The 22,498-nt window shown below is 45.7% G+C and overlaps 1 protein-coding gene across 1 annotated transcript in view; it reads left to right on the top strand.

Moving 5' to 3' along the window:
- HID1 (HID1 domain containing) overlaps positions 1 to 22,498 on the top strand; it is a 192,758-nt gene that overhangs the window by 169,362 nt on the left and 898 nt on the right. Inside the window, exons 17-18 of the mRNA XM_068263955.1 lie at positions 3,767 to 3,858; positions 7,605 to 7,763. Of these exons, the coding sequence (XP_068120056.1) occupies positions 3,767 to 3,858; positions 7,605 to 7,763 (251 nt within the window). The remainder of the gene's footprint in view (positions 1 to 3,766; positions 3,859 to 7,604; positions 7,764 to 22,498) is intronic.

Below are 22,498 nucleotides of genomic sequence, written 5' to 3'. Positions count from 1 at the left end.
CGAAAAAGCTTGATAACGCACATAAATATGCAATCAAGCTGCAAGTAAATTTCCTATTAAATACATTGCGTGCGATTCACACCTCCCACATGCGGTATGCAGAAAATTGTGACAGAGCCATCCTATTTATTTATTTATTTTTTATATGTTTGGGGTTTTTTTGCCTGCGGCTGGATGCAGTTTTCACACCCAATGGAAACCGCCACATTAAAATAGACTGCTAGGCAAATTTGCTTGCGACTAACGCGTCCGAATTCGCCATAGTGGAAACGGACCCTAAAAAAGCTTTTCTGTATCCCTTTCGATGTGCATATCTATAGACTGTTATACAGAAAAACTACCTCTAGTGGCTACAGCACATTTAAAGGAATGCGGGGGATGCACTGGACAGAAAAAAAACTTGACTTATGCACACCACTTGTGGGAAGACTCGCAGCTTCCTGTCTAACTTGCTTCACAGTTGGTGAGACTTGCTGAGCAGGGCTTAGTGAATTGAAGCATGCGTTTTTGGTATATTAGCAAACTTTTACTGCATGCTGGAGATCTTAGTGAATTTGGGGGAAAAAAAAGTGTAAAATATTTTACTGGATTGCCCTTAGTGAATTGAGGCCATAGTGTCTGCTGTCTTCCTTTGGCCTTACAGGATCTTCCCTCTGGACTTTAACTCTGATTTTCAACACCAGCTGTCCCAAAGGCTGTTTCCTGCAGGAATACCGTATATACTCACATATAAGCCGACCCGTGTATAAGCCCACTTTTCCCTCATAAACCAGGAAAAAGTGATTTGACTCGCATATAAGCCCCCTACCCAGTATAGCCCCCTCAACAGTAGCTTGATGTGCCCCCAGTGCAAGTCAGCCTCTCTCCCCATAGCCAGATGTGTCCCAAGAATGATAAAGTCTTGAGCAGCCCACTCTGCACACCATGTTGCAGGGGATGGGGAGCACAGAAACAGCAGGGAGCCAGCTGGAAAGAGCAGGATCACTAGTGCACAATCCTTACGCTCCTCTGCCAGTAACAAAAACTACTCCACCATCCGTTCTGCTCCACTGACTCGCATATAAGCTGAGGGGGTATCTTTTCAGCACATTTTTTGTGCTGAAAAATTAGGCTTATATCCGAGTATATACGTATATACAGTAGATTAGTTTCTTGCTTATGGCACCTTCCGTTCTTTTCCTTTGACAGTTTTTTTCTATATATCAAAGCCAGTAGTTTGATAACCACACAATAGACTTACACGCATGAACTTCACCTTGCTTTCTGATAACCTCCCTGGTGGTAAGGACGAGCCTGACTCATCCAGCTAAAAGTTGCTAATATCAGGCTCGTCCATGCCACAAGGGGGAACTGCCCTGCTCTGCTGTCTCTTTTTTTTTTTACCCCATCTGTGGGCTTCCTGCGGACTGATGGATGCCTGTCAACACACCCACAGCGTGCCAGCATGCATCCATCAGTCCTAGGGAAGCCCATATGGAGCCGGCAGAGCAGTGCGGCGACATCCCCACTGATGCCTCCTCCCTACACTGAAACTTCCGACACTCCCAGCAGATCCCTCAGCAGCGCTGTGAAAAGAGCATGGGGAGTACTACTCACTTTGCCTCTCTCCAGCGATGATTGCACATCTTCTGCTGCGTACAGCGCCAGTCTGTTGTTCACAGCACTGGGATGTGGATCGATCAAGCCATGTCCCCTTACTGTGGACAGTAGACGAAAACTGAACATGGCGGAGGATGTGCGATCATCGCTGGAGAGAGGCATAGTGAGTAGTACGCCCCATGCTCTTAAAGCATTGCCGGGGGATATGCAGGGAGGGTGGGGGCACCTACAGCTAGCTAACTATACTGGGATGTCTGTGTGGGTCTAGGGTCGTCCCTTCACAAGGAGGGGGGTTGTCCTTGACCTATGGAGAAGGTAAGACCAGGAGCACTCATGGTGTAGTAGCGTTAGGTTGTGAAAGGAGAACAAAAGTGTGAATAATATATACTCACAAAGGTGGGTTGCAATCCTGCAACCACCGCAAGTGCATGCGGTAAAAAACAGTTTCCTCTCGGTTGCCCGGACTCTCTGGATCTGGGAGGTCGCTCTCCTCCTAAGCTCCTGTCCACTGGTGGGCTATGCTGACCCAGTGGTGGGGATGGCACCTCAAAGAGATGTAGATGATGTATTGCCTATACTGGGGCACCTGTAGATGATGTCTTGCCTTTACTGGGGCACCTAGAACTGGCTTACCTGTACTGGGGCACCTATACCTGACTATCTTTACTGGGTACACTTATACCTGGCAACCTATACTAGGGCACCTATAGCTGGCTAACCTATACTGGGATGAGGCGTCATAAATGTTTACACCTTCGTCCTGGGACCAATTTAGCCTAGAAACTGCCCTGATTGAAATTGCGCACTCTGCATCATGCACACGGGGGAGAAATGGGGGGTGGGGGGTACCTTTATACTCGTCAACTTATACTCACCATTGGCATGCTGATCCCTCGTCATGTACCTCCAATGGCTTCCCCAGTGTCTTCTTCCATGATATGTTCCCTGGCGATTTGTGTTTTTGCCGCCAGGGTCATACAATTATACTGTATTGAATTCATTATTAAAAAAAAAAAGTACAAAAGAATGTTTGAAAATTATTTGAGATTAATTGGATCACTTTTTGCAAAGAAATCCTGGGGAAATTGAATGCCAGGGAGGTTAAATAGTGGGTCTTATCTAACTTTCTTCATTCGGCTTAGTTTAGATGGGCATTCGGGAACATCCCAGTTTAGCACTGGGATCAGCTGTTCACGCATAGATGAATGGGAGCGTTCATCTCAATGTGTTTACCGTCGTTTGCCGGCAATTGCGTGAATGTCAAGGTAAATTTGAATTTTTCAGAAACTGCATGTAGCATCCCACGGTTGCTGCGTTCAGTGGTTCCATGCCCCAAATGGCGCTCCAAACGTGATGCGAGGATGCCAAATGCTTTTCAGCTCTGTTGCAGAATAGTGTTTAGCATCGGCTAAATGAGACCTCCCTGGAAGCCAAAGTGACCCGGCCCCTATAGTGAAGCTTTCATTGTGATGTGCTGGCGGTTTCCTGACATGAATGAATTATGTAATGAAAAGGAGAGGAAACATTTTCTTAAAGTTACACTTAAGTCCCCCCAAAAAAATGAGTTTTACTCACCTGGGGCTTTCCTCAGCCCCCTGCAGCTGATCGGTGCCCTCGCCGTGTCCCTCCGGTCCTCCTGTCCCCGCTGGCGGCCACTTCCGGTTTCGCCGTCAGTACCTGACAGGCTGGGAACGCGAGTGATTCTTCGCGTTCCCAGCCACAATATCTCCCCCTATGCTGCTATTGCGGCCTTCCTTGCCACAATAGCAGCATAGGGGGAGATATTGTGGCTGGGAACGCGAAGAGTCACTCGTGTTCCCAGCCTGTCTGGTCCTGACGGCGAAACCGGAAGTGGCCGCCGGCGGGGGCAGGAGGATCGGAGGGACACGGCGAGGGCACCGATCAGCTACAGGGGGCTGAGGAAAGCCCCAGGTGAGTAAAACTCTTTTTTTTTTTTTTTTTTTTGTGACTTAAGGTTACCTTTAAGTAACCATGCTTTCCAGTATTGCAATAAAAAAAAAATACCTGAATAGTAGAAAGTCAGAAGTAAATAAAATGCACTAAATTATTTTACACTAGACATTTGCACTTTGTTTTTGCTTTATTTGTTTTTCATTATTTAGAACATGAAGATTGTTCATTGCTGTGTTTTCATGTATGTCAACAGGTCATGTCATGGAAGGTGAAACTGCCTCTTCAGACAATTATGCGGCTCCTGCAAGTGCTGGTTCCTCAAGTTGAGAAGATCTGCATTGATAAGTGAGAATTGGGTGGGGGATCATGGTGGCGGGTTGTCTTTTGTTTCCTCTACTCTATGAAGTTTATATGGGCTTTAGTAGGCTTTGTCATGCTTAACAGAAAAGTACAGTTTTGTCTTCATAAAACAGAAGGAATGTGTGAGTATTACTTTCACATGGGCAAGAAGGAGTAGCGGGAATGTGTTTGTCAAGCACAGTGGATACACCTGTGCAAATCTCTGCTTTTTGCCCTTGTGCGCCAGGCATACATTCAGGACTGCTGGTTCATAGCACATTTACAGTGATGGGAAAAACTATTTGCCCCCTTCCTGATTTCTTATTGTTTTGCATGTTTGTCACACTTAAATGTTTCTGCTCATCAACCGTTACTATTCGATAACATAATTGAACACAAAATGCAGTTTTAAATGATGATTTTTATTATTTAGTGAGGAAAAAAACTCCAAATCTACATGGCCCTGTGTGGAAAAAGTGATTGCCCCCCTTGTTAAAATATAACTTAACTGTGGTTTATCACACCTGAGTTCAATTTCTGTAGTCACCCCCAGGCCTGATTACTGCCACACCTGTTTCAATCAAGAAATCACTTAAATAGGAGCTATCTGACACAGAGAAGTAGACCAAAAGCACCTCAAAAGCTAGACATCATGCCAAGATCCAAAGAAATTCAGGAACAAATGAGAACAAAAGTAATTGAGATCTATCAGTCTGGTGAAGGTTATAAAGCCATTTCTAAAGCTTTGGGACTCCAGCGAACCACAGTGAGAGCCATTATCCACAAATGGCAAAAACATGGAACAGTGATGAACCTTCCCAGGAGTGGCCGGCCGACCAAAATTACCCCAAGAGCGCAGAGAAAACTCATTCGAGAGGCCACAAAAGACCCCAGGACAACATCTAAAGAACTGCAGGCCTCACTTGCCTTAACTAAGGTCAGTGTTCACGACTCCACCATAAGAATGAGACTGGGCAAAAACGGCCTGCATGGCAGATATCCAAGGCGCAAACCACTTTTAAGCAAAAAGAACATTAAGGCTCGTCTTAATTTTGCTAAAAAACATCTCAATGATTGCCAAGACTTTTGGGAAAATACCTTGTGGACCGACGAGACAAAAGTTGAACTTTTTGGAAGGTGCGTGTCCCGTTACATCTGGCGTAGAAGTAACACAGCATTTCAGCAAAAGAACATCATACCAACAGTAAAATATGGTGGTGGTAGTGTGATGGTCTGGGGTTGTTTTGCTGCTTCAGGACCTGGAAGGCTTGCTTTCTACTTCTTTCTTTCAGGACCTGGAAGGCTTGAATTCTACTGTCTACCAAAAAATCCAGAAGGAAAATGTCCGGCCATCTGTTCGTCAACTCAAGCTGAAGCGATCTTGGGTGCTGCAGCAGGACAATGACCCAAAACACACCAGCAAATCCACCTCTGAATGGCTGAAGAAAAACAAAATGAAGACTTTGGAGTGGCCTAGTCAAAGTCCTCACCTGAATCCTATTGAGATGTTGTGGCATGACCTTAAAAAGGCGGTTCATGCTAGAAAACCCTCAAATAAAGCTGAATTACAACAATTCTGCAAAGATGAGTGGGCCAAAATTCCTCCAGAGCGCTGAAAAAGACTCGTTGCAAGTTATCGCAAACGCTTGATTGCAGTTATTGCTGCTAAGGGTGGCCCAACCAGTTATTAGGTTCAAGGGGCAATTTCTTTTTCACACAGGGCCATGTAGGTTTTGAGTTTTTTTTTCTCACTAAATAATAAAAACCATCATTTAAAACTGCATTTTGTGTTCAATTATGTTATTTTTGACTAATGGTTAACGGTTTTTGATGAGCAGAAACATTTAAGTGTGACAAACATGCAAAAGAATAAGAAATCAGGAAGGGGGCAAATAGTTTTTCACATCACTGTACTTACTATTCCAGTTCACCTTTTTAGATTGCTCTGAGTACTGATGTAATTCATCACCTTTCAGGTGACTGGCACTAACCTACTGGGCATTACGGACGAGCTCAGCTCGTCCAGTAACGCCGCAGTGTACTGCTCGGGCCCTGGTAGGCCGATTTGCAAAAATTTTTTTTTTAAACGTGCAGCTAGCATTTTGCTAGCTGCGTGTCTTACCCGCTCGCCGCCGATCCGCCGCGAAAGAGGCCCCCCCCCCCCCGCAGACCCCTTGCGCAGCCTGGCCAATCACCGCCAGGCTGCGCTATGGGGTGGATCAGGACTCCCTCTGACGTCACGACGTTGATGATGTCATTCCGTTCGTCGCCATGGTGACGGGAAAGCCCTACAGGAAATCCCGTTCAGAACGGGATTTCCTGATGGGTTTGATCGCCAGAGGCGATCGGAAGGGTGGGAGGGAGGGAGCAGGGAGGGGGGGGAATTATGTAGCTAGCGCTAGGCTAACTACATGATAAAAGAAAAATTAGGTGAAAAAAAAACCTCACGGCCGCGGGGATTTAAAACGCTAGGGAGGTTAGGGGCAGATTGTAGATTGTAAGTCTATGGCAGGGTCCTCCCTTCCCTAGTGTACATCTACATGATCGTGTACTCTTTTCCTATGACAGCCTGTACTTGTATTACTGGGCCTACTTACCAGCCCATAATCACATGATCAGGTATCTTGTACCGTTTGCCTTGTTTAACTTTGTTCTATGTTGTATGGCCTTGTTACGGCTGTCATTCTTTTATTGTCCAGCGCTGCGCAATATGTTGGCACTTTATAAATACAATAATAATGATTAAGGGGGTGTTGGCACTTTATAAATACAATAATAATGATTAAGGGGGTGGGGTCTTTTGTATATGGCTAGCTATGACTAAAGACCTTGTGAATGAAAAGTGTCAGCTGCTGTTCCTGTCTACAGGGCCAGTTCTCATAACAGTGGGGCCCCTGGGCAAAATTAACCAGGGGGCCCTCCAGTAGATACCCCCCAACCAAAAAGCGGCAGTGGGGAAACTTTGTTGCAGTCAAATTTCTCCCAGGACTCCTGAGCCACGGGGATGACACCCCATGGTTCTGCTGAAGAGTCTGCCGGGTACCTGGGGAGCAACAGTTAAGTTGGGGGAGACACCTTGAGGGCCCTACAGGCTCTAGGGCCCTGGGGAAATTGCCCCTTTTGTCTCTATGGTAGCGCCAGCCCTGCCTGTCTATCTCGGCCCTTGACTGGAGTTGGGCTTCCCTGAAATAAGTTACTGGATATTATACTTTCATGCAATGTGTTGCTGGGTTCTGTACATAAAGAATTTTCCATCTGCTGCAGTATTTGCAGTTCTCCAGTATCATTGTTATGTGGTAGCTTATAGCACACCTCCATAAGCAGTTGGCAACTGTTTCCACCAAGAATATTTACCTGTGCAGACTACATACTTTCACAGCCTTCACCCCTTTCTTCCTTCATGGTAGCTGTAAAATAATTTTTACTGAGACAAACCCCTCCACCTTTTCTGTCTGCCCTGTACAGAACACAGTGGAAGACTAATACCTGTTACAATTTTCCTACATCACTTACAGTAGGCTTTAAAAAAAAATTTATTGAGAATCTCCCATGAGGAGATAGATTAGTCAAAAATCGGTCAGATTTTTAACTAACTGTAAGTGACAGCAACAAAATTAATTTATCGTGCATATTACTCTTGGGAAATGTATATTCAATATGCATGCATTTAGATGAATTTTTTGTTTGTGATGACACATTCATTATTTGTGAATGTACTGCCTACAGTAACATTCATATTGTGAATTCCACAGGGGGTTAACCGATGAGTCTGAAATCCTCAAATTTCTTCAGCATGGAACCTTGGTGGGGTTATTACCGGTGCCACATCCCATCCTGATCCGCAAATACCAGGCTAATGCTGGTACCGCAATGTGGTTCCGCACATATATGTGGGGGGTCATTTACCTGAGGTGAGTATTCATGATGTTGAACATGTAAGACAACTGCATTTTGTATTGATCAGTGATAAAAAAAATAAGAAATGGTAGCAATTTGTTAGGCTTGTGGTACAACTAACTTGATATTTTTTAATCTAGATTAATGCATGTTGGTGTTGTCTGCTTTGTTGGTGTTGACCACCAAGGACGTCTGTTGAATTCTTTGTTGTTCCTCATTCTTTTTTTTACAGCTTCAAACACACTAGATTGCTTCTACGATGTCCTCAATAAGAGTAGACTACTGTGGTATAGTTGTGTGGGGTGCCACAATTCATAATCCGGCCTGTACAGCCCAGCCAATACTTCAAACAATAAGCCTAACTTTTGCAAAGGCTGAGACTAAGCACTTAAGCAATTCTCACTATATCCTTTTTTAGCATTAGTCACCCTCATGGTGCCTATACACTGCAATTTTTTTCTCTTTTTTCGATCAGAGAAATTTGATCAATTATTCTGTTTGGTCAAATGGTTTTTAAAATTCTTTTCAAGGTACCATATGCGAATGTTTGATTTTTCCCAAAATCCAAGAAAAAATAATGCATTAACCAATGTGCGAAGTGGCCGGCTGGTGCAGCCAATGCATGACGAATTAACGTGGGCTCTTTTTTGGACTTTGGCCACCCAGAACATGAAATGACAGGACCAGGCCAGCCAAGTGTCGATGGTGAGAGCTGTGGCAACAAGCAGAGGGAGGGTGCAGAACAGCCGAAAATTGAGGGGAATACAGGAGGAGATGGGAGTGGAGGGGCCAAATGTACAAGGCAGGGACAGAAAGAGAGCAGCCACAGCCACCCTGCTCCAGGAAACTGGCGTTTTGGCCGGCCAAAGTCCAATAATGTCACCAGCACTCTCATATTGGTCATATCAGTCAGCCACTTTGCACACTGGCCGGCCAGATCCTGAAGTGGCTAACTTCGGGTTCTGGGCGCGACACACGCTCAAGTTCAGAAGTTGTGACAAATTACTAGGTAAGACATAAGGTGAGCTAATTCATGGAATGATGTTTGTGAATTTATACCCTAAAGACAGAAAGTGAGGTGAATTCCAAAATATTACAGTTGTCATCAAAATTGGAGCAGGTGATTGACGACACCTACAAGTACGTATAACCTGTGCATGGCTTCAGGTGGGACCTGAGGTTGAACTTCCTAATGACAGTGTTCTAAGCAAAAACTTTTGTTAATTGTAATACCCAAATGGTGGTTTACATGAGCTTATCCCGAGGTTGATTCTCATTGGTCCACCAAGTGGACCAAAAGGGAACCTCAGCGGGAGCTTTACCAGGGCTCACAGTATTACAGAGCGACAGAGTGCTGCTGAGGAGAAACATGGCAAAGGATGTTCACAATGGTGCGTGTGCTGTAGACACAGGTTGTGACGGGGCCAGGGGTGCCTGGCTGAACTGCTAAGGGGTGCGACACTGTGGTGGCAGGGATTGATGAGGCAAGTGGCACTGGCAAAGGATCAGCAAGCAGCAATGTACAGTGGCTGTAGTCCAGTGGGGAAGGAGGGGTGAACTTAGGAGAGGGGGCTCCCAGATGGTCGGTTACTGCGGTGGAAGATTTGTTAAGCTAACATTTATTTATGTCTAATGGGAAGCATCAGAAGTGGAATAGGATTGGGGTGTTGAAATTGCCCAAGTGAGTTTTTTTTTTGTTTTTAACACCCTGCCAGGTACTAACCCTAATTGGATCAGGCGACATTATCCTCACCAGAGTTTAGAAGTCGCCAGCACTTAACGCTGGAAGTTCTCGAATTGGATTGGCCCATAGAAGTAAAAACCTGATTTAGGCCTTTGGACTTATACACTCTATTCATCTATAATGATAATTTTCAAGCTGGCCGCTGTGTGTTTGTGCTGCATTGACTTCAAAATGTACCAGTCAAAATGTGCCTATTCTGTAATCGCTGCCACACGTAGTTTTGAAGCTTCACGGACCAAACTTGGACTAAAATATTATTTGTCAACCCAAATAAAATGTGGTTTGCCCAAAAGTGAACGGAGCTAAGAACAGCTAACAAAAATTTTGCCATTTTCTCTATGCTCTTCCTCCTACAGTTTAAAGAGTTCAGTTAGGAAACTTTGCACACCTCTTCAGACCATAGTGGTTTAGGTTGCTGTGCTTTTTTTAAGTGGATCCTTGAAAAACAAGTTTGCCCCCGAGGTTGATACCCCCCTAGTGACCAGGCCATTTTTTAATTTGGCACTTCACAACTTTAACGGTTTGTTTGATCATACACCCTAATTAATTTCACCTCCTTTTCTTCTCACAAATAGTTTCCTTTTGGTGGTATTGGATAGTGTTGGGCGAACATCTAGATGTTCGGGTTCGGGCCGAACAGGCCGAACATGGCCGCGATGTTTGGGTGTTCGACCCGAACTCCGAACATAATGGAAGTCGATGGGGACCCGAACTTTTGTGCTTTGTAAAGCCTCCTTACATGCTACATACCCCAAATTTACAGGGTATGTGCACCGTGGGAGTGGGTACAAGAGGAAAAAAAATTTAGCAAAAAGAGCTTATAGTTTTTGAGAAAATCGATTTTAAAGTTTCAAAGGGAAAACTGTCTTTTAAATGCGGGAAATGTCTGTTTTCTTTGCACAGGTAACATGCTTTTTGTCGGCATGCAGTCATAAATGTAATACATATAAGAGGTTCCAGGAAAAGGGACCGGTAACGCTAACCCAGCAGCAGCACACGTGATGGAACAGGAGGAGGGTGGCGCAGGAGGAGAAGGCCACGCTTTGTGAGACACAACAACCCAGGCCTTGCATGAGGACAAGAAGCGTGCGGATAGCATGCTTTGTACCGCCATGCAGTCATAAATGTAATAAAGATAAGTGGTTCAATAAACAGGGACCACGCGGCAACGCTAACCCAGCAGCAGCAGACGTGATGGAACAGGAGGAAGCGCAGGAGGAGAAGGCCACACTTTGTGAGACACAACAACCCAGGCCTTGCATGAGGTACCGCCATGCAGTCATAAATGTAATAAAGATAAGTGGTTCAATAAACAGGGACCACGCGGCAACGCTAACCCAGCAGCAGCAGACGTGATGGAACAGGAGGAGGCGCAGGAGGAGAAGGCCACGCTTTGTGAGACACAACAACCCAGGCCTTGCATGAGGACAAGAAGCGTGCGGATAGCATGCTTTGTACCGCCATGCAGTCATAAATGTAATAAAGATAAGTGGTTCAATAAACAGGGACCACGCGGCAACGCTAACCCAGCAGCAGCAGACGTGATGGAACAGGAGGAGGCGCAGGAGGAGAAGGCCACGCTTTGTGAGACACAACAACCCAGGCCTTGCATGAGGACAAGAAGCGTGCGGATAGCATGCTTTGTACCGCCATGCAGTCATAAATGTAATAAAGATAAGTGGTTCAATAAACAGGGACCACGCGACAACGCTAACCCAGCAGCAGCAGACGTGATGGAACAGGAGGAGGCGCAGGAGGAGAAGGCCACGCTTTGTGAGACACAACAACCCAGGCCTTGCATGAGGACAAGAAGCGTGCGGATAGCATGCTTTGTACCGCCATGCAGTCATAAATGTAATAAAGATAAGTGGTTCAATAAACAGGGACCACGCGGCAACGCTAACCCAGCAGCAGCAGACGTGATGAAACAGGAGGAGGCGCAGGAGGAGAAGGCCACGCTTTGTGAGACACAACAACCCAGGCCTTGCATGAGGACAAGAAGCGTGCGGATAGCATGCTTTGTACCGCCATGCAGTCATAAATGTAATAAAGATAAGTGGTTCAATAAACAGGGACCGGCAACGCTAACCCAGCAGCAGCAGCAGCACACGTGATGGAACAGGAGCAGGCGCAGGAGGAGAAGGCCATGCTTTTTGAGACACAACTACCCAGGCCTTGCATGAGGACAAAAAGCGTGCGGATATAGCAGCAATGCTTTTTGCCGCCATGCATTCATAAATGTAATACAGATGAGAGGTTCAATAAACAGGGACCGGAAACGCTACACCATCCCAGATGTTCATTGGTCATGTTACTTGGTTGGGGTCCTGGAGTGTTGCGTAGTCGTTTCCAATCCAGGATTGATTCATTTTAATTTGAGTCAGACGGTCTGCATTTTCTGTGGAGAGGCGGATACGCCGATCTGTGACGATGCCTCCGGCAGCACTGAAACAGCGTTCCGACATAACGCTGGCTGCCGGGCAAGCCAGCACCTCTATTGCGTACATTGCCAGTTCGTGCCAGGTGTCTAGCTTCGATACCCAATAGTTGAAGGGTGCAGATGGATTGTTCGACACAGCTACGTCATCTGACATGTAGTCCTTGACCATCTTCTCCAGGCGATCGGTGTTGGAGGTGGATCTGCACGCTTCCTGTTCAGTGGGCTGCTGCTGCATGGGTGTCAGAAAATTTTCCCACTCCAAGGACACTGCCGATACCATTCCCTTTTGGGCACTAGCTTGCGGCTTGCGTTGTTTGCTGCCCTCCTGGTCGTCCTGGGTTTGCGGAAGTCAGTCTGTCGGCGTACAACTGGCTAGAGGAGGGGGAGGATGTCAATCTCCTCTCTAAAGTCTCCACAAGGGCCTGCTGATATTCTTCCATTTTGACCTGTCTGACTCTTTCTTCAAGCAGTTTTGGAACATTGTGTTTGTACCGTGGATCCAGAAGGGTATAAAACCAGTAATTGGTGTTGTCCAGAATGCGCACAATGCGTGGGTCGCGTTCAATGCAGTCTAACAACCATGTGTGCAAGTGTCCTACCAGAATCCTCATCATCCTCTTGTGAGCGTTGTGATAGTTGTTGTGATGCATCATAGTCGTCACCTTCCTCCTGGTCTGCTTCTGCTGACCATTCGCGCTGAATTGTGGAAGTCCAACGTGCACCGCTCTGGCCCTAGTCAGTGGTGGCATGAAATTCCTGCTCAAACTCCAGCTGTTCCTCCTCCTCTTCTTCGTCATAGCTGCTGGGGCCAGCGTTCCCTGAGGCGGATGGCCTGATGTTGGTACCATCACGCTGATCGTTTTCTCCTTCAGATTCCCCCAGTTGCATCATGACAGCTGTTTCCTTGATTTTCAACATTGACCTCTTCAGTAAACACAGCAGTGGTATGGTAATGCTGACTGAAGAGTTGTCACTGCTCACAAGCAACGTGGATTGCTCAAAATTTTGGAGGACTTGGCAGAGGTCCAACATGTTGGCCCAATCGGATCCACAGAAGCTTGGCAGCTGTCCGGATGCGCCTCGGTACTGCGCCGTCATGTACTGGACCACTGCACTCTTCTGCTCACAAAAGCGTGCTAGCATGTGCAGCGTAGAATTCCAGCGCGTGGGGACATCACACAGCAAGCGATGGTGGGGGAGATTGAAGCGCTCCTGCATCTTGGCGAGTGCCCCCGAAGCAGTACTGGAATTTCTACAATGTTTGGCCACTCGACGCACCTTCAACAGAAGATCGGCCACGCCTGGGTATGTCCTCAGGAACCGCTGAACTACTAGGTTCATCACGTGCGCCAGGCAAGGGATGTGTGTCAGCTTAGCCAACCTTAAAGCGCGAATGAGATTACTCCTATTATCACACACAACCATGCCCGGTTTCAAGTCCAGCGGTGCCAGCCACAAATCCGTCTGTTCCTTTATTCCCTTCCAAATTTCCTCCCCTGTGTGCTGCTTATCCCCAAGGCAGATCAGCTTCAGCAACGCTTGCTGACGCATGCCAGCAGCTGTGCTGCACTGCTTCCACGATCCTACTGCTGCTGGGTTAGCGTTTCCGGATGAGGTACAGCTTTGAGATGCGTTGGAGGAGAAGGAGTCAGAGAGGTAGGTGCTGCTGTTGTTATCCAGTGGGAGGGACGGCGGTGCAGCTGTTTGCGGCGTGGGCAACACCCGCGCCGTAGGAGGTGAGGAATCGCTGCCAGGCTCCACAAGGTTCACCCAGTGCGCGGTAAGGGAGATGTATCGACCCTGTCCGAACGCACTCGTCCAAGTGTCAGTGGTGAGGTGAACCTTGCAGGCAACGGCATTCTTCAAGCTTCGGGTTATTTTGCTGACCACGTGCTCATGCAACTCAGGCACTGCAGAGCGCGCAAAGTGGTAGCGGCTGGGAACCACGTAACGTGGGATGGCCACTGACATCATGCCCTTGAAGCTGTTTGTCTCCACCACTCGATATGGCAGCATTTCGCAGGCCAGAAGCTTGGCTATGCTGGCTGTTACTGCCACGGCCCGGGGGTCATTTGCTGGCAATTTCCTCTTGCGCTCAAACATCTCCGACACAGACAACTGAACCGTAGCGCTGCACACGGAAGGGCTGTTGGTTGTTGTGTTTGATGAACACTGGGAGACCTCAAGAGCACTACTCCGGAAAGTGACAGTGTCAGCGTCGTCTGATGTTTGTGAATGTTGTGAACCACGCAATGGCTGGGCTACTGCTGCTGCTGAGGCGGGTCTGGTGGTGAGTCTGGTGAACCCAAGGGAGGCAGTGTTGCTGGTACCCTTCCCTGCCGCGTTTGCCCACAGAGTGGGATGTTTGGATAGCATGTGGCGGCTCATGCTGGTGGTGGAGAGGTTGTTAATACTTTTCCCCCTGCTCAGGCGGGTCTTGCACACCTTGCAAATCGCCATGGTAACATCCTCAGTGCAGTCTTCAAAGAAAGCCCAGACTTTGGAACACCTGCCTCCTTGCTGGCGATTTCTGTTTGCTCCTCTTTTGCCTCTCACTTGAACTTCCACGCTTGTGGTGCCTGAAATTGCGCGCCGCCTACCTTGTGGCACAAGGCGAACTCGTGCAGCAGTGGGTTCTTCAACAGACTCATCTGTGCTGCTGCTACGACGGCGATGTTCTCGTTCACAAACAAAATCTGGGTCTCTGTCCACATTGTCTATACCCTCCTCTTCCATCTCCTCAAACTCGTCATATGTCATTGTGGGGGGCCGCCGCCGTGGAGTAGAGCTCCCCAGAACAGCCTCTGCGCAGCTCACTCCAACGTCGTCTTCCAGATCTTGTCGGCCGACCTCCTGCAATTGCAACCCCTCCTGCCCAACTTGCTCTGGGATTTGGGTTTCCGAGTCCTCCTCGGACTCGCCTTGTATTTCAGTCCGCGGTGCATTTCCCACAGTTAATGGTTGTGAATCCGGGCACAACATTTCTGGCTGTTCCTCCATTGACCTTTGAAAGGTGGAAGTTTGTTGGGCTGGGAATAGCTCCTGCGAATACCGCATTGTGTCCTGAGGTAATTCATCGGACTGGTTATCTGGCAGTTGTGTGCGTGGTGTTGCTGCCGGTTGTGTCAGCTTTGTGCCCACTGGCTCCTTGTAACTGGCTGAGGACTCGGACCTCGTGCGTGATGTGCTGGTGCTGCTTAACCCACTGCTGGACGCTTGAGAGGTCATCCAAGTAATTACCCATGGTAATCAAAATCAGGCAACCACTGACTTCATGTGAAAAAAGATATATAATTTTATTAGACGTATCCAAGAATATTAAAAACAAGAACATGTCTCCAGCTGTGTTGTTTTTTATCATTTATAGGTGTAATATTCATATTTTATGACACTGTCTGTCTTCCATTGGATTGGTGAATCAAGACACTATTACATCCTCAATAGGTGTGTGTATGTACACACATGTTTACACAGATAATAGAGTTCTTACTAGTGAGTATCTTTTTTTATAAGATTTTTTATAACAGGGAATTGGTTTAGGTTACATGATGGTGGATGGGAATGAGGCACTTTCAATGGAGTTATTGGTTGCTTTCTATAGTTCTTTCACTATAACATTGGTCTTGTGTCGTCCGTGGGTGCGACACAAGTACGTTTCATGCACATGTCACTTTATTTGCACTGCACTCTTATTTGTCAGAAGTGAGTACTGACATCTTTTTGCACTTTTTACGTTTTCTCTGATATGTCGGTAGGTAAGTACTGACTATTGGAGTCTGTTTGGCACATTTTGTGGATTCAATTGGCAGCTAGTTCTCACTTGGATTTGCATTATTAGTCACACACGTTAGCATGTCCTAAAATTATTTGGGAACTAATTGATGTTTGTCCTATCTATAGTCCCTAGGATTTCTTTATCATAGACTGCACTTGGCACTTAATCTACATTGGTATCGATATCTTTAAGGATCTTCAATCAAATCAAAGCTCAAGACACTTTATTAATTAGTGTTTTATATATGTCAATTTTTAATGTTTTGTAGCATTTGCACTTTAATTATTTATTCACTGTTTGAACACACCTAAGTTTTCCCTTTATGGGTATTTTAACACATGTATTTAGTATCGTCTGCATTTGTGTACAATGACCACCAGATGTCACTATTGTTCTATTATTATGACTGTTTCAGACTCAGATTGTTGTATATATGAATTTCGGCCACATGATGGCGCTTTATGGGATATATGTTTATTTATATTTCAACGTGCATCCACAATTACCAATTATATTTGTATATAATAATGATTCTAATTTGTTGGTAGCCACTCTCCCACTTTGTGTGGAATTATTTATTAATTATTTTGCCTCAGCCGATCTATGCATTGACCCTCCGCATACAGCATCATCGGGTGTGCGCCGCTCAGCCTATGCGACCGCGAGGTCGCGTAGCGGAGTGACGCATAGGGGGTGTGGCCACGCCTCCTGCAGCGTTCGGCGGCCTACAGTGTATATTTAAGACGGACCATTTTTACCCCTTTTATCTCCGAAGAAGCACCGTAGGAGGTGCGATACATGTGAGGTCTCTTGTCTCCGGCGGGCTGTGAGGGTCAGTGCAATCAGAAACGGTGAGGTGGTTATTTCTTATCTTACTAACAGCCATGATATGTATATGTTGAGGACTGGTATGTTGAGGAGCAGGTGCTGTTTAGTTCATTATTGCATATATATGTGATTTGTTATACATTTCCTCACCCATTTTTGCCTGGTGATTATTCATTTACTATTTGATTATTTATACTTCCCCTCCCAGCACAGCTGGAGACATGTTCTTGTTTTTAATATTCTTGGATACGTCTAATAAAATTATATATCTTTTTTCACATGAAGTCAGTGGTTGCCTGATTTTGATTACCATGGATACTTTTCTTGTTTGATATTGTGCTATACATTCCATGGATATGGAAATTTATTGTTTGCTCTATCTTTTGATGGTATGGTCATCCAAGTAATTATCTGGTCCTGTTCTTTTGGATCTGTGAGGGTTGTTGTCCTGGACAACATGGGCGGTATTGAGTGGGTTTTCTTGGGTGCTCCCCTGTGGCATGTACGTGAACCGTCAGGGGAAACACCTCTTCCCTTGCCCCTTCCTCTTTCACCGGATTTCTTCCTCATTTCACTTATCCTTACAGTACACGCTGACTGGCAGCAGTACAGTGGCAGTACAGAAATGCTATACAGTACCACTATTCCCAGCAGCGACACAGAGCACAATGCTATACAGTGGCGGATGAGCGGTGTACCACTATTCCCAGCAGCGACACAGAGCACAATGCTATACAGTGGCAGGTGAGCGGTGTACTACTGTTCCCAGGCCCAGCAGACACAGAGTGGAAGTAAACACAATGCTATATAGTCTGGCTGAGCGGTGTACACAGAGTGGCAGTACACACAATGCTATAAAGTCTGGCTGAGCGGTGTACACAGAGTGGCAGTACACACAATGCTATATAGTCTGGCTGAGCCGTGTACACAGAGTGTCAGTAAACAATGCTATATATAGCATGGCTGAGCGAGGTACACAGTGGCAGTACACACAATGCTATATAGTCTGGCTGAGCGGTGTACACACAGTGTCAGTAAACAATGGTATATAGTCTGGCTGAGCGGTGTACACAGAGTGTCAGTAAACAATGGTATATAGTCTGGCTGAGCGGTGTACACAGAGTGGCAGTAAACAATGGTATATAGTCTGGCTGAGCGGTGAACACAGAGTGGCAGTAAACACAATGCTATATATAGCGTGGCTGAGCGAGGTGCACAGTGGCAGTACACACAATGCTATATAGTCAGGCTAAGCCGTATACACAGTGTGTCAGAAAACACAATGCTATATATAGCGTGGCTGAGCGAGGTGCACAGTGGCAGTACACACAATGCTATGTAGTCTGGCTGAGCTGTGTACACAGAGTGGCAGTAAACACAATGCTATATATAGCGTGGCTGAGCGAGGTACACAGTGGCAGTACACACAATGCTATATAGTCAGGCTAAGCCGTGTCCACAGAGTGTCAGAAAACACAATGCTATATATAGCGTGGCTGAGCGAGGTGCACAGTGGCAGTACACACAATGCTATATAGCCAGGCTAAGCCGTGTACACAGAGTGTCAGAAAACACAATGCTATATATAGCGTGGCTGAGCGAGGTGCACAGTGGCAGTACACACAATGGTATGTAGTCTGGCTGAGCGGTGTACACACAGTGTCAGTAAACAATGGTATATAGTCTGGCTGAGCGGTGTACACAGAGTGTCAGTAAACAATGGTATATAGTCTGGCTGAGCGGTGTACACAGAGTGGCAGTAAACAATGGTATATAGTCTGGCTGAGTGGTGTACACAGAGTGGCAGTACACACAATGCTATAAAGTCTGGCTGAGCGGTGTACACAGAGTGGCAGTACACACAATGCTATATAGTCTGGCTGAGCCGTGTACACACAGTGTCAGTAAACAATGGTATATAGTCTGGCTGAGCGGTGTACACAGAGTGTCAGTAAACAATGGTATATAGTCTGGCTGAGCGGTGTACACAGAGTGTCAGTAAACAATGGTATATAGTCTGGCTGAGCGGTGAACACAGAGTGGCAGTAAACACAATGCTATATATAGCGTGGCTGAGCGAGGTGCACAGTGGCAGTACACACAATGCTATATAGTCAGGCTAAGCCGTGTACACAGTGTGTCAGAAAACACAATGCTATATATAGCGTGGCTGAGCGAGGTGCACAGTGGCAGTACACACAATGCTATGTAGTCTGGCTGAGCTGTGTACACAGAGTGGCAGTAAACACAATGCTATATATAGCGTGGCTGAGCGAGGTACACAGTGGCAGTACACACAATGCTATATAGTCAGGCTAAGCCGTGTCCACAGAGTGTCAGAAAACACAATGCTATATATAGCGTGGCTGAGCGAGGTGCACAGTGGCAGTACACACAATGCTATATAGCCAGGCTAAGCCGTGTACACAGAGTGTCAGAAAACACAATGCTATATATAGCGTGGCTGAGCGAGGTGCACAGTGGCAGTACACACAATGCTATGTAGTCTGGCTGAGCTGTGTACACAGAGTGGCAGTAAACACAATGCTATATATAGCGTGGCTGAGCGAGGTACACAGTGGCAGTACACACAATGCTATATAGTCAGGCTAAGCCGTGTCCACAGAGTGTCAGAAAACACAATGCTATATATAGCATGGCTGAGCGAGGTGCACAGTGGCAGTACACACAATGCTATATAGCCAGGCTAAGCCGTGTACACAGAGTGTCAGAAAACACAATGCTATATATAGCGTGGCTGAGCGAGGTACACAGTGGCAGTAAACAATGCTATATATATAGTGTGGCTGAGCGAGCGGTGTACTACTGTTCCCAGCAGCGACACACAATGACTGGGGGGGGACCCTGGCTAGCGTGGCTGGAGAGCGAACTACCCTGCCTGCCTACCCAAAGCTAAACCCACAGACAAATGGCGGAGATATGACGTGGTTCGGGTATTTATTTACCCGAACCACGTGACCGTTCGGCCAATCAGAGCGCGTTCGGGCCCGAACCACGTGACCCGTTCGGCCAATCACAGCGCTAGCCGAACGTTCGGGGAACGTTCGGCCATGCGCTCTTAGTTCGGCCATGTGGCCGAACGGTTTGGCCGAGCACCGTCAGGTGTTCGGCCGAACTCGAACATCACCCGAACAGGGTGATGTTCTGCAGAACCCGAACAGTGGCGAACACTGTTCGCCCAACACTAGTATTGGATTGCTGCTGCTATTTTGAATTTGTATTATGTTAAAGGAAATTTTTGTAAAAAAGAAAAAAAATTGTATTCCCATTCCTCCCCCCCACCCCCCAAAAAATGGCCCAAGACATTATATTTATATATATATATAGATATAGATATAGATATAGATATAGATATATATATATATATATATATATATATATATATATATATATATATATATATATATATATATATATACTCAATACATATATGCACATAGGACTATGGAAGGGATTAGATTGTGAGCCCCTCCGAGGGACAGTTAGTGACAAGACAATATACTCTGTACAGCACTGTGTAAGATGTCAGCGCTATATAAATAATTTAATTGATGCTTAATAAAGTAAACAGCCTGCCAGCGCCGATCGTTGGCTGGTGGTTGGCTGGGATGTGCTGCACAGAGAGTGACTGGAGCGAGCGTTCGTGCGAGCTCCTGTCAAATCTCGTTCCTCGGGAGATGAAGCGGAGGAATGACCGAGGCGCTGTCCCACAGCCATTCTTCGTTAGGTGGTCGGGAAGAGGTTAAAACAAGGTATTTCCAATTTATTCAGGTTGAAGCAAGCTCTGAGGTGTCCCACAGTGCATCACTGCTGAATATGCAGATCATCTCTTTGTTGTCCTCGATAGCTAAACACACTTCCAGAACCGCTGGAATGCGATGTCAGTTTGTTAATGTTAGAGTCAAACTAATCCATCATGCAAACACTATTTCAGATTGGTCGATCCTCCTTAGTGCATGGCTTGGATTAACATGGCTCTATGGGGTAGGACTTGAAACACCCAGAGTTACCGGTTGCCCAGCGAGGGACAACAGAGATGATTTGCATATTCAGTAGCGATGCACTGTGAGACACCTCAGAGCTCACTCCTACCTGAATAATTGCAAATCCTTTCTGTTTTAAGAAGTCAAACTTCTGTTCTTCATAGCATTTTAGGAAGGAGGCTTTTTGTTCTCTTTCAGCCACTTACACACTCCTAGGAGGAAAATTCAGAAAAAAGTGAATTGTATATGGGTCATAGTTCTTAAAGGGAACCCGAGGTGAGAGGGATATTGAGGCTGCCATATTTATTTTCTTTTAAGCAATACCAGTTGCTTGGCAGCCCTGCTGATCCTCTGCCTCTAATACTTTCAGCCATAGACCCTGAACAAGCAAGCAACAGATCTGGAGTTTCTGACAATATTGTCTGACTGATTAGCTGCATGCTTGTTTCTGGTTTAATGCAGACACTACTGAAGCCAAGCAGATCAGCAGGGCTGCCAGGTAACTGGTATTGTTTAAGAGGTAATAAATATGGCAGCCTCCATATCACTCCCACCTTGGGATCACTGCAGCCATTCATAGACTTTTAATGGCAGGTTCTACAGACTTAGCATAGTTGGTCACAGGGGGACTGGGGCAAAATTAGATTAACCCAATCCAATTGGTCAAATTGTGCAATGTGATTGACCCAATCAAGTTGTTCCAATCAAGCAATTCAATTTACCCAATATGATTGGTCCAATCATTCAATTTGTTTGGTCCAATCATGCAATTCAGTTGGTCCCATCTGATTGGTCCGTCGTGCAGTTCAACTGGTTTGATCTGATTGGTCCAATCTTGCAGTTTGACTGGTCCTCCTGGATTGGTCCAAGTATGCAGTACAATTAGTTCCGTCTGATTGGTCAATCATGCAATGTGATTGGTCCAATCATTCAATGTGACTGGTCCAATCTGATTAGCCCAATCATGCAGATTGATTGGTACAATTTAATTGATCCAATTGTGTAATCCGAGATGGCGTGCGCTGTGCCGTGCAGCGATGACACCAGCTTGTAATAAAATTATTTGTTGACGTTTCACAGTAGATATTAGCAGTGTTTAAGGTACAGTATTAGTTGTTGCATAATGATTAATTGATTAACAAGTACAGGCATGCAATACACACCCATTTTTGCTGTGATAAAAATTGTAAATTCACTTTCAAATGCATTGCTAAACAGGCTATATATTTTCAGTACTATGTCTAATAAATACAAATGTAACCATCCCTACAAATTCCCTTTTAATGTTGACATAATTTATGGTTTACTGTTTAAAGCGGTATGAAACACAGCATTTTTATTTTGCTCTAAAAGTTTATTTACAGCATATAATATACTACCACATTTTTATTTTTATTTTAATCAGAAGAGCATTCAAACAGGTAAACATAGGACTTTGGTGCCCATACATCAGGCGACTTTGGCGACCAATTGATCAAACAGTTTGATTATTATTATCCAATTGGTTGAAAATCTGTGCCGCCAAGTGCAGGCCTGATCGACTATGTGATCAATTCCAGGCCAAAATTGGTTGGTCGAATCTGATGGCAAATCGACCAGTGTATGGCCACCTTAGCGTGATCAGCAGACCGCTCAGAAAAATTCACTGCGTACATTACAATATATAAATACTGTAGCTGTAAATGTAATGTAATGGCAGCTTTCAGAGCAAAAAAAATTTACTTTAGGAACTTGTAATTTCTAAATGAATGATGCTTGTGCACAAAAGCAAATCTGATAACTGAATGGGTTATAAAAAGTAGGAAAACACATTTTTGTTGAATATTATGTCAGTGTAATACCGCTTTAATGGATAGCTGAAGTAAAAAAAAAAAGTTGAGCTTTATTTCTGTGGGGCTTCTTCCAGCCACTAGAAGTCTATCTGATCCAGTGTTGAAGCTCTGCTGTTCCCCAGGCTG

Source organism: Hyperolius riggenbachi, chromosome 12, assembly GCF_040937935.1.
Source record: "Hyperolius riggenbachi isolate aHypRig1 chromosome 12, aHypRig1.pri, whole genome shotgun sequence".
Lineage (NCBI taxonomy): Eukaryota > Metazoa > Chordata > Amphibia > Anura > Hyperoliidae > Hyperolius > Hyperolius riggenbachi.
The sequence above is the reverse complement of the archived record's forward strand: the minus strand, read 5'-3'. Positions and strand labels throughout refer to the sequence as shown.